This window comes from Lynx rufus, unplaced genomic scaffold (assembly GCF_022079265.1).
Source record: "Lynx rufus isolate CCGP_SWC_20201006 ecotype Redwood Valley unplaced genomic scaffold, mLynRuf1.p SCAF_12, whole genome shotgun sequence".
NCBI lineage: Eukaryota > Metazoa > Chordata > Mammalia > Carnivora > Felidae > Lynx > Lynx rufus.
This window is the reverse complement of record NW_025814826.1, coordinates 18,787,697-18,801,507: the sequence shown is the minus strand read 5'-3', so window position 1 is coordinate 18,801,507 and position 13,811 is coordinate 18,787,697. Positions and strand designations below refer to the sequence as shown.

The 13,811-nt window shown below is 44.8% G+C and overlaps 2 protein-coding genes across 2 annotated transcripts in view; both read right to left on the bottom strand.

The window, feature by feature from the left end:
• The window catches only part of ADHFE1 (alcohol dehydrogenase iron containing 1), a 30,709-nt gene extending 21,823 nt beyond the window's left edge, over positions 1-8,886 (bottom strand). Inside the window, exons 1-2 of the mRNA XM_047073740.1 lie at positions 8,828-8,886; positions 1,855-1,892 (exon numbers count right to left, since the gene is read on the bottom strand). Of these exons, the coding sequence (XP_046929696.1) occupies positions 1,855-1,892; positions 8,828-8,886 (97 nt within the window). The remainder of the gene's footprint in view (positions 1-1,854; positions 1,893-8,827) is intronic.
• A 1,593-nt stretch (positions 8,887-10,479) lies between these two features.
• RRS1 (ribosome biogenesis regulator 1 homolog) lies at positions 10,480-12,148 on the bottom strand. Its single transcript, XM_047073739.1, has one exon. The coding sequence runs from the start codon at positions 12,051-12,053 to the stop codon at positions 10,956-10,958; it is 1,098 nt and encodes a 365-aa protein (XP_046929695.1). The 5' UTR covers positions 12,054-12,148; the 3' UTR covers positions 10,480-10,955.
• Positions 12,149-13,811: the final 1,663 nt, after the last annotated feature.

Below are 13,811 nucleotides of genomic sequence, written 5' to 3'. Positions count from 1 at the left end.
AAAATATTTTTATTTGATAGTAAATTGGTATTTTGCCAGTGAACATAAGCATCTCCCTTAAAAAGCCTTAACTAAAATATATTTTCAGGTTTCATTGTTTCAGGTTTCATATCAAATTGGAATTAAAACCTGCATTTTAAGAGACTGTAATGCTAACTTGATGCTGATTGTGTGACAATAAAGTTATTAAAAATATTTTCTTCATTGAAGTTAAAATATACTTTTGAAACAAGGTGTAAAAACCCTCTAGAAAAGAAAAACCTTCTAGATGCTAGAGTTGGGTTACTGTTAGAGAACAACTATTAGTAAATTCATTAATTAGAGTCCTGCTTATACTTCTTATAACAGCTGTGATCAGTTGTTTGAATTTAAAGTTTTTCCATGGAAAAAATTATCACAGTAAGATATTTACATTTTTTCAAGTGAACCCATGTGGAAATTTTAGTTTTCTTTGTGAAATTTAATAAAAATTTTTATAAACTGATACTTCTTTGTAATGTATCAGGTTTTGGTTATGGCAGAAATGATTTCCTGTTGTGTTAGAACAAGAAGGCTCCACTTAATGAGTCTTAGCCTTGTTTTAATCCACTGATTTTTATCACTCTTGGGTAGGCATAAGAGTGAAAAAAAAGTCTACACAACAATTTTTACTGCCTTTTTTTTTTTTTTTTTTAAGGAAAAGAGACTACACTGGACGACAGTCTACTTTTGGCTTCCCAAGAGCAAGGGTATCCTTAATTAAAATTCAAATTTCTTTGATCCTCATCAACTTTAAAGAAATAACCTATTACTCTTGCTACTGAAGTTTAGAAAAAGACCTAAATCAAATCTTAGAAAACAGCGAGGTTATCTTTCTTTAAATTATTAATTTTATTCTTCCAAATAGGAAACTACTAATTCTTTGTTGAAATCAACTAATAATTGGAAAAAACCAGCTTGAAGACAAAATTCTGCATATGTCCCTTAGGACCTAAAAGGCTGGGCAAGCTTTCACCTAGTAGAAGGTCCTTAATGACTGGGAGGTCCCTTGGCTTATTTTATTCTAAATGGTGAGCAACACCAGTGGCAGGAAAAAGCCTTCAGTTAGTTACTCTATCTGTTCTATTCCCCAACAGGCTTCTCTGTGGGTTCTGCTTAGTTTCCCGTATGGGCAGGCCCCCTCGTTTCCATTCTTACGGTGCCCTTTAGATTTGACCTTTTCTTCTACGAGGTGAAATCAGTTTTTGTGTCAGTAATTCATGTGACGTTCTGAGGATAACGCTGAAGCTACAATGAGCTTCCTGCTGTTCTGTGGACAATGGTGTTGGTAAGGATTAAGACGTTTGTGGGAACTGAAAACTTAAGTCATTATTTTTAATTATTAAGAAATAGAATGTTAGTTTTAAAAAAATGATAGACACAAGTTTTTTCCTTCTAGGAACTGCTTTGTTCTTTAGCCTCTTTCTTTTTTGAGATAAATTAAAACCTTCCAAAGATTTCATCTTAATTCTGTTTGATTGACTCAGACAGTATTAAAATCTTATCTGTGCTTTTACAAAGCACAAAGCTTATACAAATCTTATTTGTAGCTTTGGCAAAGAATTCTGTTTGAAATAGAAAAACAGCATAAATAGTATTAAATATATACTTAAGCCAAACATAATCAGTAGCATGCATTCAGCTACCATCATATAATTAGAACTACATTATTACCAACTGCAAGTGAAAAGGCAACCACTTCAATTTTCCTCTCATATCCCTTGATTTTCTTGATTTATCCTTTGCCTAAATGTAATATGAGTGTCAAAGGGTGGGGTGGGGGGGGGGTGAAATTGGAAATTTTGGCCAGTTTAAAAACACAAAATATATTATTACCTTGGGAGTAAGTATGAGAATGAGTAGGGCACTGGCATCTAGGGAAAAGAAAAAAAAAAAGTGAAAATAGAAAAGCAAGAGAAGAAGCTTTAATGTAACCCCCCACTACATTCTAGTCTTAAGATGCTGTCAAAACAGTAGCTATTGGCAAACATTACATAGGAAAACCCAGAAATCATCATGGACAAAAAAGTTGACTCAGGATTTTTCTGGTGTTGCGGGATCCTTCTTTCAAGAAGTATTCAAGTGGTACTTAATAAATGTCTGCAGGGAGCTGAGATAAGCCCTCTGGAGATACAATTAAGTTTGAGATGGGGTCTCAGTGCTCTATGAGGTCTCAGCTCTTTTACTAGGTTAGGTGTTTGTTCAAATTGACTGCTCAAGTTAGTTGAGTAGGTTAACTACTCACTGTGCCTCCCCTCCCATTCCCCCTACCCCGGGGAACTCGAACTTGTATTTCCCCATTGTCTTCAAGGTGTTTAATTTTCTTGAAACTGGCTCTGGACCCCGCCCTATGAGAAGCCCTCACTTGCCTGCAGGCCACCAGTAGGTCACCACCTACTGCTTCCATCCTTCCTCCTCCCAGCCCCAGCGACCTACCAGCCCCTGGGGTGCCTCGTGCTGGTCCCCTCTGTGTCACCCCCTCCCCAGCAGCCTGAAGTGTGCTCATGCCCATCACCCTCTCCTCCCCGAATCCCTCACCTTATCTCAGTTCCCAGTCCACTTCTCTACCCTTGGCTCCGTGTCCCTTCCCAATCCTGGTTGCCTCCTATTTCCTGGACAGTCCCCCTTCCTCCTGTTTGCTTATGCATTTGAGTGTCGCGTAAGGTGTTTTTTTTTTTTTTTTAATGTTTCTATTTCTTGCCAGAGGATCTTGTCATAGTGGGATCCCAACAGATACGTGAATGTATGCCCCCCCCAACTATGTTGTTCCCCCTTAAAATTTGGAGCAAAAACATCTGAGGGGGAAGATGGGGAAGAAAGGAAAAGTGCCGAGCTCAATAGTGTTCAAGACCTCCAAGACAGACTTAAGTCAAAGCTGACGTGGGAAGTGGTGAGAGCACTACCATGAGTCAAGCCTGCCACCTCCTGGACACGGCTGAAAACGTCAAGAGTGGTGGAGAGTCCTGGGAGCATCCCAGTGGGGTGAGCAATCCTCAGGCTGCTGCAGGGAAATCAAAGTGGGCAAGGCCAACTTTGTTGTCCGTCAAAGGTGGGTTTTACTTTGGAGAACTTTCCCTGCTTTACCCCCTCCAAGGACAAGGAAGCAGAGGCAAAGGGAAGAAAACAGCCAGACTCAAAACTTTCCAATGCCCACTACCGTGGGAACACATGCTTCCTTATACCCTTCCCACTTCTTTTTATTTTGTTTTTAAGGTTCTGAGGCTACCTTGATTAATCATTTCTAGTTCTTACTTATGGTTTGAATCCCATCCCCTCTTCCCTTCTTGGGACCTCCATTTGTCCAGTATTTCCTGGTCTTCCTCCTCACTCAATCTTTGTCATCATATTTAAGAGTTTCATGCTTAAAGGTCTCAACCTCTTGTCCCCTCTGGCTTGCTCACCCTCTGGGTCTCCCCTTCTGGCATACATCTGTTGGCTCCATTTTCTTGCCTCCCACACATTGCTTGGCCCCCTGAAATCTGGCTGCTGTCTCAATAAGTTCCAGCTTCTGCTGTACCCTCACTTAGACCTCCTCAGCACCTTGCTCTCCTAGCAATGAACACCGTGGACCACATTCTCCTCAGGTGGGCAAAGTGCTCTTCTTGGCTTTCAGGACTCCCTACTCACCTGGGCTTCCATTAATTATTCTTTCTGCAGCTTTTTCCACCCTCCCCATTCCTTAAATGTTGGGTTCTATACTGGGCTCACACCTCACCTCTATGGCAAACCACGCATCAAGGCCTCAAATATTTCTCTACCCAAATCCATCCACTTCTCTTGGGTCCTCTGCCAATCTCTGGTTTCAGTGTCATCTCTCATCTGGATAACTACAGAGTTCCTAACAGGCTTCTCTTGGCTCCACCTTTGCCGCACAGTGGTCAGGGGCTTATTTCCAGTGATGTCACTCCCTTGTTTAAACATACTTTGATGACCCCCCCTCCTCATCACTCAAACCCCACTCCCCACCGCCCTGTTTCAGACATGGCCCTATGGGCATCCTCACTGGTCCAGCTAATCTCTCTAGCCTGGCCTCTCATCTTGCTCCATCTCTGGAGCTCCTTGAAAATTTGTTCTTTTCAGAACAAATTTCTGAATCTGAATGGGCCACACATTCTCTTTCTTGCCTCCAGAACTGAACTTTGTGCTTGCTATTTCCTCTTCCTGGAACATATCTTCCCCTGTTCTTCTGGGTAATTAGTGTCCTTTCTAGTGTCAGTGCAAATGTCACTTCCCCTGGGCAGTCTTCCCTAGGGCTGGAGGCCCCAGGTAGGTACTGTCTCTCTGTGGTCTGTACCACGCCTCCCTCCCCAGAAGAACTGTTATCACATGTACTGTTGGCACCATTCTCCTGTTTCCATCTGCCTCTACATTGTAAATTTTGTGGTTGCAAGATAAGATCTCCCTTGATCATGACTTTATTTGCAGTGGCTACCATTGTACCAGGCACAAAGTAATACTGATTGAAGAAATACTGACTGAAGGCATGAATAAATGAAGAAATAAATAAATGTAGACATTTAAAATCCTCTTAGCTTCTTCTCTCTTTTCCTGTGTACCAAGACACAGAACCTGACATGGGATAAGGAGAATAGAATAAATTGTGGGTTCCCCCACTTTCTTAGGATAGTCTGAAACCACTGGTGGGCTTCTCTCCTCCTCCTGAGAGGCAGAGGAAACCACAGTTAGAGCAAGGCTCTCATCTACCTACCTTTTGGCTCTGGCCTGATTATTTTGGCCTTCCTCCTGGTATCACTGGCCAGGATAAACTAGCCAAGCTTTCAGCAAAGGTCAGTTCCTCTCCTGTGGAATCTCAGCCTCCCTCATTTACTCAAGGATAGCAGTGCATCATCTCTCTCCTGCATCATCAAAATTTCCCTCTCAATAGATCTTATTCACCAGCATAAAATATTATTTTTCCCGTTTTATACTCACAACAACCTTCACTTGTCCCTCTTCCCTCTCCTGATGTCGCCCCCACCTCTCTTCTTGATTTTAGCTGACTATACATGCTCTCTCCAATTTCTCTTCTCCCATTCTCTCTGGGACTTCTTCCAATTGGCCTTTGCTCCATGACTCCACTGTCTAAGCTTACCAGGTCACTAATGCCTTTCACCCCACTAATATATCACTCAGTTCTCATTTCAGTCCTCATCTTACCCAACCTATCAGTGGTATCCTCCTGTCCACTCTCTTCTCCCTGACAATACTTTCTTCCCTTGGCTTCCAGGCTGCTCCTGGCCTAGTTTCTTTTCATGCTATTGACTCTGAATGCTCTTTTCTTCCCACACTCACTCCCTGAGTGACCTCACCTTGTCTCATGGTCTTGAATGCCTTCCATACTGACGGTTTCCACCTTTGTCTGATTTAGACATGTTGCTTGAACTCCAGATTCAGCTGCCTACTTGACATCTCCACCTGAATGTCTATTAGGCATTTCATATTTACCTGCCTAAGACTCAGCTCCTGGTCTTCCCTTAAAACCTCTTCCCCACCCGAGTTTAATGGTAACTTCATCCTTCCGATTGATCAGGGCAAAAAAACCTTGTACTCCTCCTTGGCTTTCTCTATCTGGCCCCCAACAACTCTGACCTTACCTCCCCCTCACTCCTCTCCAGTCGTCATGTTCTGAAACCATGTCAGGTATTCTCAACCTCCACGTACCTTCCCAGAGAGCCACATGGCTCGCTCCTTCCTTCCACTGATCTTTCCGTAACAGTTGTCTTCTCAGTGAGTGTGGTTGGCTGAGACCCGGAAGATATTCAGGTCTTAATCCCTGAAATCTGTGAACATTATAAAGCAAAAGGGACCCTACAGATGTGATTATATTAAGGATTTTGAGATGGAAAGATTATCCTGGATTATCTGGGTGGGCCCTAAATGTAATCAGAAGCATCATCTTAAGAGGGAGGCAGAGGGAGATTTGACATAAAGGCAATGTGACCACTGAAGCAAGTTGTTACATTGCTGGCTGTTAAGATGGAGGAAGGAGCTATAATCTAAGGTTGCAAGAAGTGCATCTCCAGAAGCTGGAAAGAACAAGATAATGGAGTCTCCTCTGGAGGAGCTGAAGGGACTGTGGCCCTCTTACACCTTGATTTTGGCCCAGTAAAACTGATTTTGGACTTAAGAACTGTAACAGAATAAATGTGTGTTGTTTTAAGCCACCAAGTTCATGGTAATTTGTTATAGCAGCAATAAGAAACTAATACAGTGAGGTCTTCTCTGACCATCTCCTTTAAAATTGCATCCCTTCTTCTAACCCATCCTCCTTTACTTTCTCTTTAAGTAACATGTAATATACTGTAAACTTTACTAGTCTGTTGTTCACTCCACCTGCCCCACCTCTGCACTTAAGCACCAGGGATATTAGGCTGTTTTGTTTCCTGCTGTACCCCAGGGATGAGAACACTGCAAATCAGCAGTGGAGGTACAGTCCTTCTCTCCTGGGCTTTCTCCTATATGTCTGGCTATGTTCCTGTCCTTTAATGCTGGCTCCTTTTCCTTCATTCGAAGTGCAAATCATTTGCAACCCCAAGCGCCTAAGGAGGCTGGCAGATAATGTAAATGAGAGGCTGCTGGCTGGCTGTGCAGCTGCTGTGCAAAGTAAGTGGTGGGCTGCATGCCAGGGCCTCTCAGGAAGCTGGAGGGCTTGCCCTGTTCAAAGGAGGTGGCCCCCACTTCACCTCAGCCTTAGCAGACTTTCCCCAGATGAAATGTGGGCCCAAAGATGCCATTCCTAGTTTTCTAAAATTTTTATCTGAAATCTCCCACATTTTAAATGCTTACCCTATTAAAAAAAAAAAAAAGCCCCATTTTGCTACTCTGCCTTAACAATGCTGCTCCCTAGGACCTATTCTCAACCCATCTAGGTTTACATTTTGCCAAGGACTTTGCTTCCACATCCTCTGTACAGTCCTCTATACACATGGGTGAGTTCCTACTCGCTCCTCAGCTCCAGAACTATATAGTCAATTACCTGCTGGAGGTCTTTGTCTGGACTTATGAGGGATGTTCAGTTTGAAATCCCTAAGGGAAGTTACCATTTCCCTCCTAAAGCTAGGCTTCTTCTAGTTCCCATCTTGGTAAATGGCCCTAATGTGTACCTGCACCCCAGCCAGAAACTTCAACTTCTCCTTCCATCTCACTAATCAGATCCAAAATCCTGCTGATTTTAACCGACTCCTCAATATTTCTCATATCTACTCCTTGTACCAACTGCCTCTTTTTGGTACCTGAAGCTATCACTTTTTAGCTGGAGCATTACAACTACTTCTAGTCTTTCCTCTCCACTGTACACTGCCACCAGAAAGCTCGAACATGATTTTAATCATGCCACACTCCTTTGTCATACAACCATTCCAAAAACATGTTCTACATGACACTGGTTCCAAAGGATATGAATGGTGTTCCTTGTTAGAAAGATTTTTATGATAACACAGATTTAGAACAAAGAGTTTAAATACACTAAAGAGTTTAAACTATTTTTTTATATCCTGTAGGACTTCTCAGAGCCTTTCATGTGCTAATTATCCTGACTCTCTAAAAGTGCTATGCAGCAAAGAACAGTTTCCCATTTATTTGGCCATGGAATTTTTTCCCCCCATGGGGCATCTCAAAGTATTAGTGGTTCACAATGAGAACTATTGCTTCCATAGCTTTCGGTATCTACAGGACATAATTCAAATTCTTTAGTGTAGGACTAAAAACAAGGACTTGTGAAGCTAGAATATCTGGGCTCAAATGATGGCTGTGCCATTTGCTTAGCTGTGTGAAACTGGACAAATTCTTTTTCTTCATGCTTTTATTTTTTTAATATGTAATATGAGGATAATAATACAGTCTGGCATAGGGTTGTTCTAAGGATTACAGTTACTATTAATAGTACATGTAAAGCCTGTAGGGCAGTGCCTGGCACATGGTAAGTGCCTGATAAATGCTATATTCTTATTCAGGGTGGGTCTTCTCCATTCTCATCTCCTTCTATGAAACTAGGTCCAGATTTTAACTACTTTTAGCTCCTGGAACTACATCTCTTGCCAAAGGGGCTGCTCTTTGCAGTTTGTCTGAAATTCCTCTCTAATCCCTCTCCTTTCCCCTTACCTCTACCTATTGGCTCAAAATTTTACATGTTTTTCCCAGGCTGACTTGTGCATTTGCACATTCCACAAGGATTTATCAGGTGGCTACTATACACCTGGAATTTCTGGAGGGGGAGTCAGACATGTCATAACATTTAATACCTTGACTGCCTGTACATGCCAGGGAGTGAAGCTCCTGGTGATTTCACACAGCCATCTTTCTCTTCTACGTTCTCTGTCTCCTGAGTTCCCCACAGGCCCATTTCACAAACCCTGTTCCTTCGTCCAATTACCTGCTAGACTTTAAACTGCTCCAGAATCTTTCACCTTTGTACCCCCAGCACCTGGAATAGTTTTTGGCATGTAACATACACCCAGTGCAAATGTGTTGGTTGGACACATGAATGTGTCTTTTGTCCACTGTGTCAAGACCTCCAATGTTTGCCACGACATGGGATCAGGCACTGACCTCTCCGGGCCTTTGTTTCCTTACCGTAGACCTAGCAGGGTACAACCTGCCTCACCGCGCTGTGCATGGCTGCTTGGCACCCTGTGACAATGCTATCCCACCGGGCGCACGGCTCTGACGCGGAGCGGGTGCAGGCAGCAGTATACCCTACCCCAGGTTCTTGTAAGTAACCCGAGGAAGAACACGTGGAGCCCGGCTGGCTCGCCCCCGGCATGGGCACGCAGGCATCCTCTGGCCCCCCGCCTTCCCGCCCCGCACTCACGCTGCTCGCTGCAGTTGCCTCAACAAGTGCGCGACCCGGGCACGAGTGGCTGCAGCCATGGCCGTGGGGTCTCCTCAGTAGCCAGCCCCTCCTCCTACCCCTCCACCCCCTCCACTGGCCAATCCTGGCCGCCGCCTTGCTGTTCCCGCCCACTCGGCCGAGCTTGCCTATCCCCTCAGCTAAGTCTCCTGTCACAGCATTAGCCCTTTTCGGATCAGGACCGTTTTCCCACGAGTCAAAATCTCCGCTGCCTTAGCTGCAGTCCCACCATCCACCTCTGAAATTACGGTAAAGGTAACTTCTCTGTAGGATCTTGGGTACTTCCATAAGTCTCTCTACTTAAAACCCTTTATTTCACATGTTGGGGACGTAGGGTAAGGGAGAGAAACAAGGGCATTCTTTTTCCACTGATTCCTTTAAAATGCTACTTTGCCTTCCTAAAGTGTTTTCCTAATAAATTATTAAGACACTGCATTTAAACTGCTTTAATAGTAAATAAGGACCTTGCAAAAAGCCCACCAAGGGTTATCTCTTACAGGGCCAGTGCTGTGTCTGACTGCTGAATCAAGTCTAAAAACAAAAAACCAGAAAAATCCCCAAACAAAACAGTAACAACAACATACCCTGGACGGTTGAGAACTTAAAAGATGTTAAGTGCTCTATGAAAAGTTTGGCTTTTGGTGAAGTTAATGTACCATTAAATGATTTCATCAGTAGTTGCAAACTTGCCAGGATTTCACTGTACTCTGTGGCTTAGCAGGGCCAAGTGCTTCACATCCCTGTGGAAGAGTTGATCATTGATGGCAAAGTATCCTAAGATAGTAACAATTGGACATCTGTGTTTTAAGTAACGTATTATGAAATTTGAAATTTAATGTATTATGAATTTTGAAATTTTTGTTACGTATTATGAAATTTGGAATATGAAATTTGCTTTTTTTCCATAGCAATTTCTAAAGGTAACTTATAAAAATGAGGCAACACTGGAAAAAAAGACAAAATGAACTCCCAACTTTAATTTCCTATCAATTGACAGACCAAAAAACAGTAAGAGTGGCTCACAGGGCTGTAACAGCAGCAAAAAGGCCCTCCTGGAATCTAGATCTACTATGAATCCTTTAAAGAAGATATTCATTTTTACAAAGACAAGTTACTGAGATTAGGGAAAAAGACCCATAATAGCTATCAACATTTGACCTCCTCATCAAACCAGGTCAGTTTGACAAATGAATCAAAGATAACAGCGCACCAATTATAGATTTGGTGGGTTTATCTCTTCTTAAAACAGACCCCACTGAAGTTAAAAGAAAAATTGGGGACATATATGTTGAAGAGGATTTAATTATTTTCTGGATTAATGAGGATTAGTACTATTATTTAGTGAAGCCCAAATTTATAATTTACAGCAAGGCAATGTTTTCACAGTATAAAAAAGCAATAAAATCTTTTTACAAAGAGGTATCAGTTTTACTACACTTTCAATATTATATCTGATACCAAAAGAAGTATGAGTTTTCCTAATAAGCCTCACTGAAATCATCATAAATTAACTGCTTTATGTTTTTTAGAAAGTAAATGAAAATAATCTGAACCAGGTATCCCCTTGGTTTTACTTAGGATTTCTACCAACACTCAAAAAGTCAAAAGCAACATTAGACACAGACATTTTTATTAAATAACCTTGGTTAACAGTTACTTGTAAGTCCAGTTTTGAAAATGTAATCTTTCTGTTTCCCCCCTGCTTTGATACACTTGTCATAAAAATAATGCAGAAATCAAATACAAGTCTGAAATATGACCAACTCTCCTCTCCCTCTCACCATATTCAAAGTTAAAAAGAAAAAAGATGTGTTTTAAAAAACAGAACTCGTTCCCAGTTTCCACCAAATTCTTTCCCTGATTCTTATGTCCTTAAATACATCCTTTAATCTCCAGCCAAATTCTTGGTTGTGGGAAAAACATTCATTTGTAAAGTCCAACATTTACATCTGTCTTGTGGGGGAGGTCAGCCTATCCCTTCAACCTCAAGTTCAACGAAGGCAGCAGAAGCCGCTTTCTTTGATCCCCCCCCCCCCCAACTTAACATTTAGTATAGTTCTTTGTTTACAGGCGGGTCCGAGGATGAAAATCACTTCCTTCTCTTTCCTCCTTGGTGTTGTCCTCCTTTCCTCTTGCCACCCAAGCGAGGCGGCCCGGAATTCACCTTGCCTCCCAAGCCCCCTTTCCTCTTCCCTCCCTGGCTGGGCGGGCCACCTTTCCTCTGGCCGCCAGCACCCTGCCGGCCCCCCTTTCTCTTGCCCTTCTGGCTCATTTTCCTCCTCTTGGCCGCCTCCTCCTGGTCCTCCTCCCTCATCTGTTTATTGGTGGCCCTCGTCACGTCCAGCTGAGGCTTTTTGCTATTCATCACACGCAGCAGCTCCAACTGGCTCTTTTTCTCGGCTGCAAAATCCCCGAAAAGGGGCTGAAACTTCCTCTTTTTGCCGGAGCCCCGGGGCGCCTTCTCCTTGGGTAAGCGCTCTTGGAAGCGCCCCACAGAGGCAGTGGAAACCTTGGCCACCTGCATGGCGCGGCCCAGTTCCTCCTTACTCTGGTGTCCCGTAGGGTGCATGCCCGCCGTGCTGGGCAGCTGCATCTTGTGCGCGCGGGCCAGGTTACGCAGCCGGTTCAGCTCATTTTTGGCCACCCGTTCCTTCTTAGCCTGGATCCGCTTGGCGAACTGGTCCTCCAAGGGGTCGGCACCGCCGGGCACCTCGATCAACCACTCCTTGGTGTCGTCGCGAGCGCGCTGGTAGCCCCAGCGGCGTCGCCACTGGCCACTCACCTCGTCCCACACCAGATTGGTCTTCTTCTTGGGACGGATGCCCTTCAGGCGCGCGAACTGCTGCCAGCGTGTAAGCGGCCGTGGCCGGGGCACCGGCTTCTCGCGCGGCAGGCGAGTGGTGGGCTCCGGCAGCCGCGCAACCAGCGCTTCCTCTACGCGCTCCGTGGGCAGCTGCCACAGCTGGTTGATGAGCAGCTGCGTGTTGTCCCGCGCGAGGGCCTGCAGCTCGGCCTCCGGCGAGGGTCCCGCGCGCCGCAGCCCCGTTGGGGGGTTCCGGTCCGAGGCCAGCAGGTTACCCAGGTCGAACTCCAGCTCCAGCTCCTTGTGCACTGTGATGCGCTGCAGCTTCTCTGCCTCGTCCCGCTCAGCCTTTGCCAGCAGCTCCTCCACGTTCTGGCCCTCCATGGCTCCGCCTGGGCTCACTCGTTTCGGGGAGACAATCCAAATTACTTCTCTGCAAACGCCGGCAGAAGCCCGGGCAACGCAACCACGTGCGGTCGCCCAGACGCTTGTTCCGGAAGAGAAAGCTTCGCTTCCGGAGCACCCGGAACGGGCTTACAGTCCTGGCAACCTGAGAAAAGGCCGGCAGAGAGCAGCATTGGAGAGCAGATGGGATTATCGGAGGCCCTTCACCAGAGGCCCGGAGGTAGGCGGTGCTGGCTCGAGGAGTCCAAACTACAAATTCCAGGCCTAATTGGGACTGTGGCTCCCAGGATGCAGCGGCGTTAAGGGGGCGGTGCAAATTTGGGGGGTCGCGGTTTGAGGGGGTCCTGCTGCGACTGTTAACAATTTCAGTGTAAATCAGTTCTCAGGATGTTTAGCTTCTCAGTTTTTTCTGGGATTAGACAAATTATATTTTGCCAGAGCCCTGACGTGTTCATGGGGGTCCTGGGTGTGAGCCGAGAAAGACACTTCCCACAGGTACACATAAAGCTAATTGTGGAAGATTTGATTTGCTTTGCAAGCGAGCAGGGGCTGGCAATTAGACCTCCCTAAGTGGACGCGAGGGTGCGCCCACGTCGGCGAGCTGGTGTCTGGTAGCCCAGAGCCCTGGAATTGCATCCTCTCCAGGCTTGTGGTAGAAGAGCACTGAGCTCTGCCGTGAGACTGCCTGAGTTCCAGTCCTGGCTGTGCTGTGGGATCTTTGGGTATTTGGGCCTATTTAAAAACCTGTAAGGGGCGCCTGAGTGGCTCAGTCGGTTGAGCGTCCGACTTCGGCTCAGGTCATGATCTCACGGTTTGTGAGTTTGAGCCCCGGGTCGGGCTGTAGGCTGACAAGCTCAGAGCCTGGAGCCCACCTCAGATTCTGTGTCTCCCCTCTGTCTGCCCCTCCGCTGCTTGCACTCTGGCTCTTGCATTGTCTCAAAAATAAATAAACATTAAAAAAAAAACAAACCCACACCTGTAAGATGGGGTGCTAATAGTACCTACCTCTTAGGGCTTTTATACGGTTAAATGAGTTAATATGCTTACAAGGGAGCTTGGTCTGGAACATATGAGCGCTCAATAAATGTTAGGTGAATACCAATTATTATTTATTAAAAAATTTTTTAAAAATGTTTATTTATTATTGAGAGAGAGAGAGACAGAGCATGAGCAGGGGAGGGGCAGAGAGAGAGGGAGACACAGAATCCGAAGCAGGCTCCATGCTCTGAGCTGTCAGCACAGAGCCCGACGCGGAGCTCGAACTCACGAGTAGTGAGATCATGACCTGAGCGGAAGTCGGACACTCAACCGACTGAGCCACCAGGCGCCCCTGAATACCAATTATTTATCTGTGTAATGGCTCTAGGAGCTAAAAAGTCTTACACAGAGATTATACACTAGGTTCTTGACTCAAACTACCTAGAATCAGATCTAGCTTTACAGTACCTGCTTTGAACAGGTTGTTTAACCTAAGTCCAATTCAATTTATAAATTGATAAATATGGAACATTAATTCTTGGTACGTAGTAAGCACTCAGTAAATGTTAGCAGTAGTTAATCACCATATTCCACCGATGGCAAAAGAAGGCTCAGAGCTGTAAGATGAGTCTGTGGTTATACAACAGGAAATGTGGGAGCAAGAGGGATCTTAACTCCAGCTTTAAGATTGTATACATACTCTCTGCAATGTCTTTCAGGCTCTTGATACATAAAAAGTGTGGTCTGTTGACCAGCAGC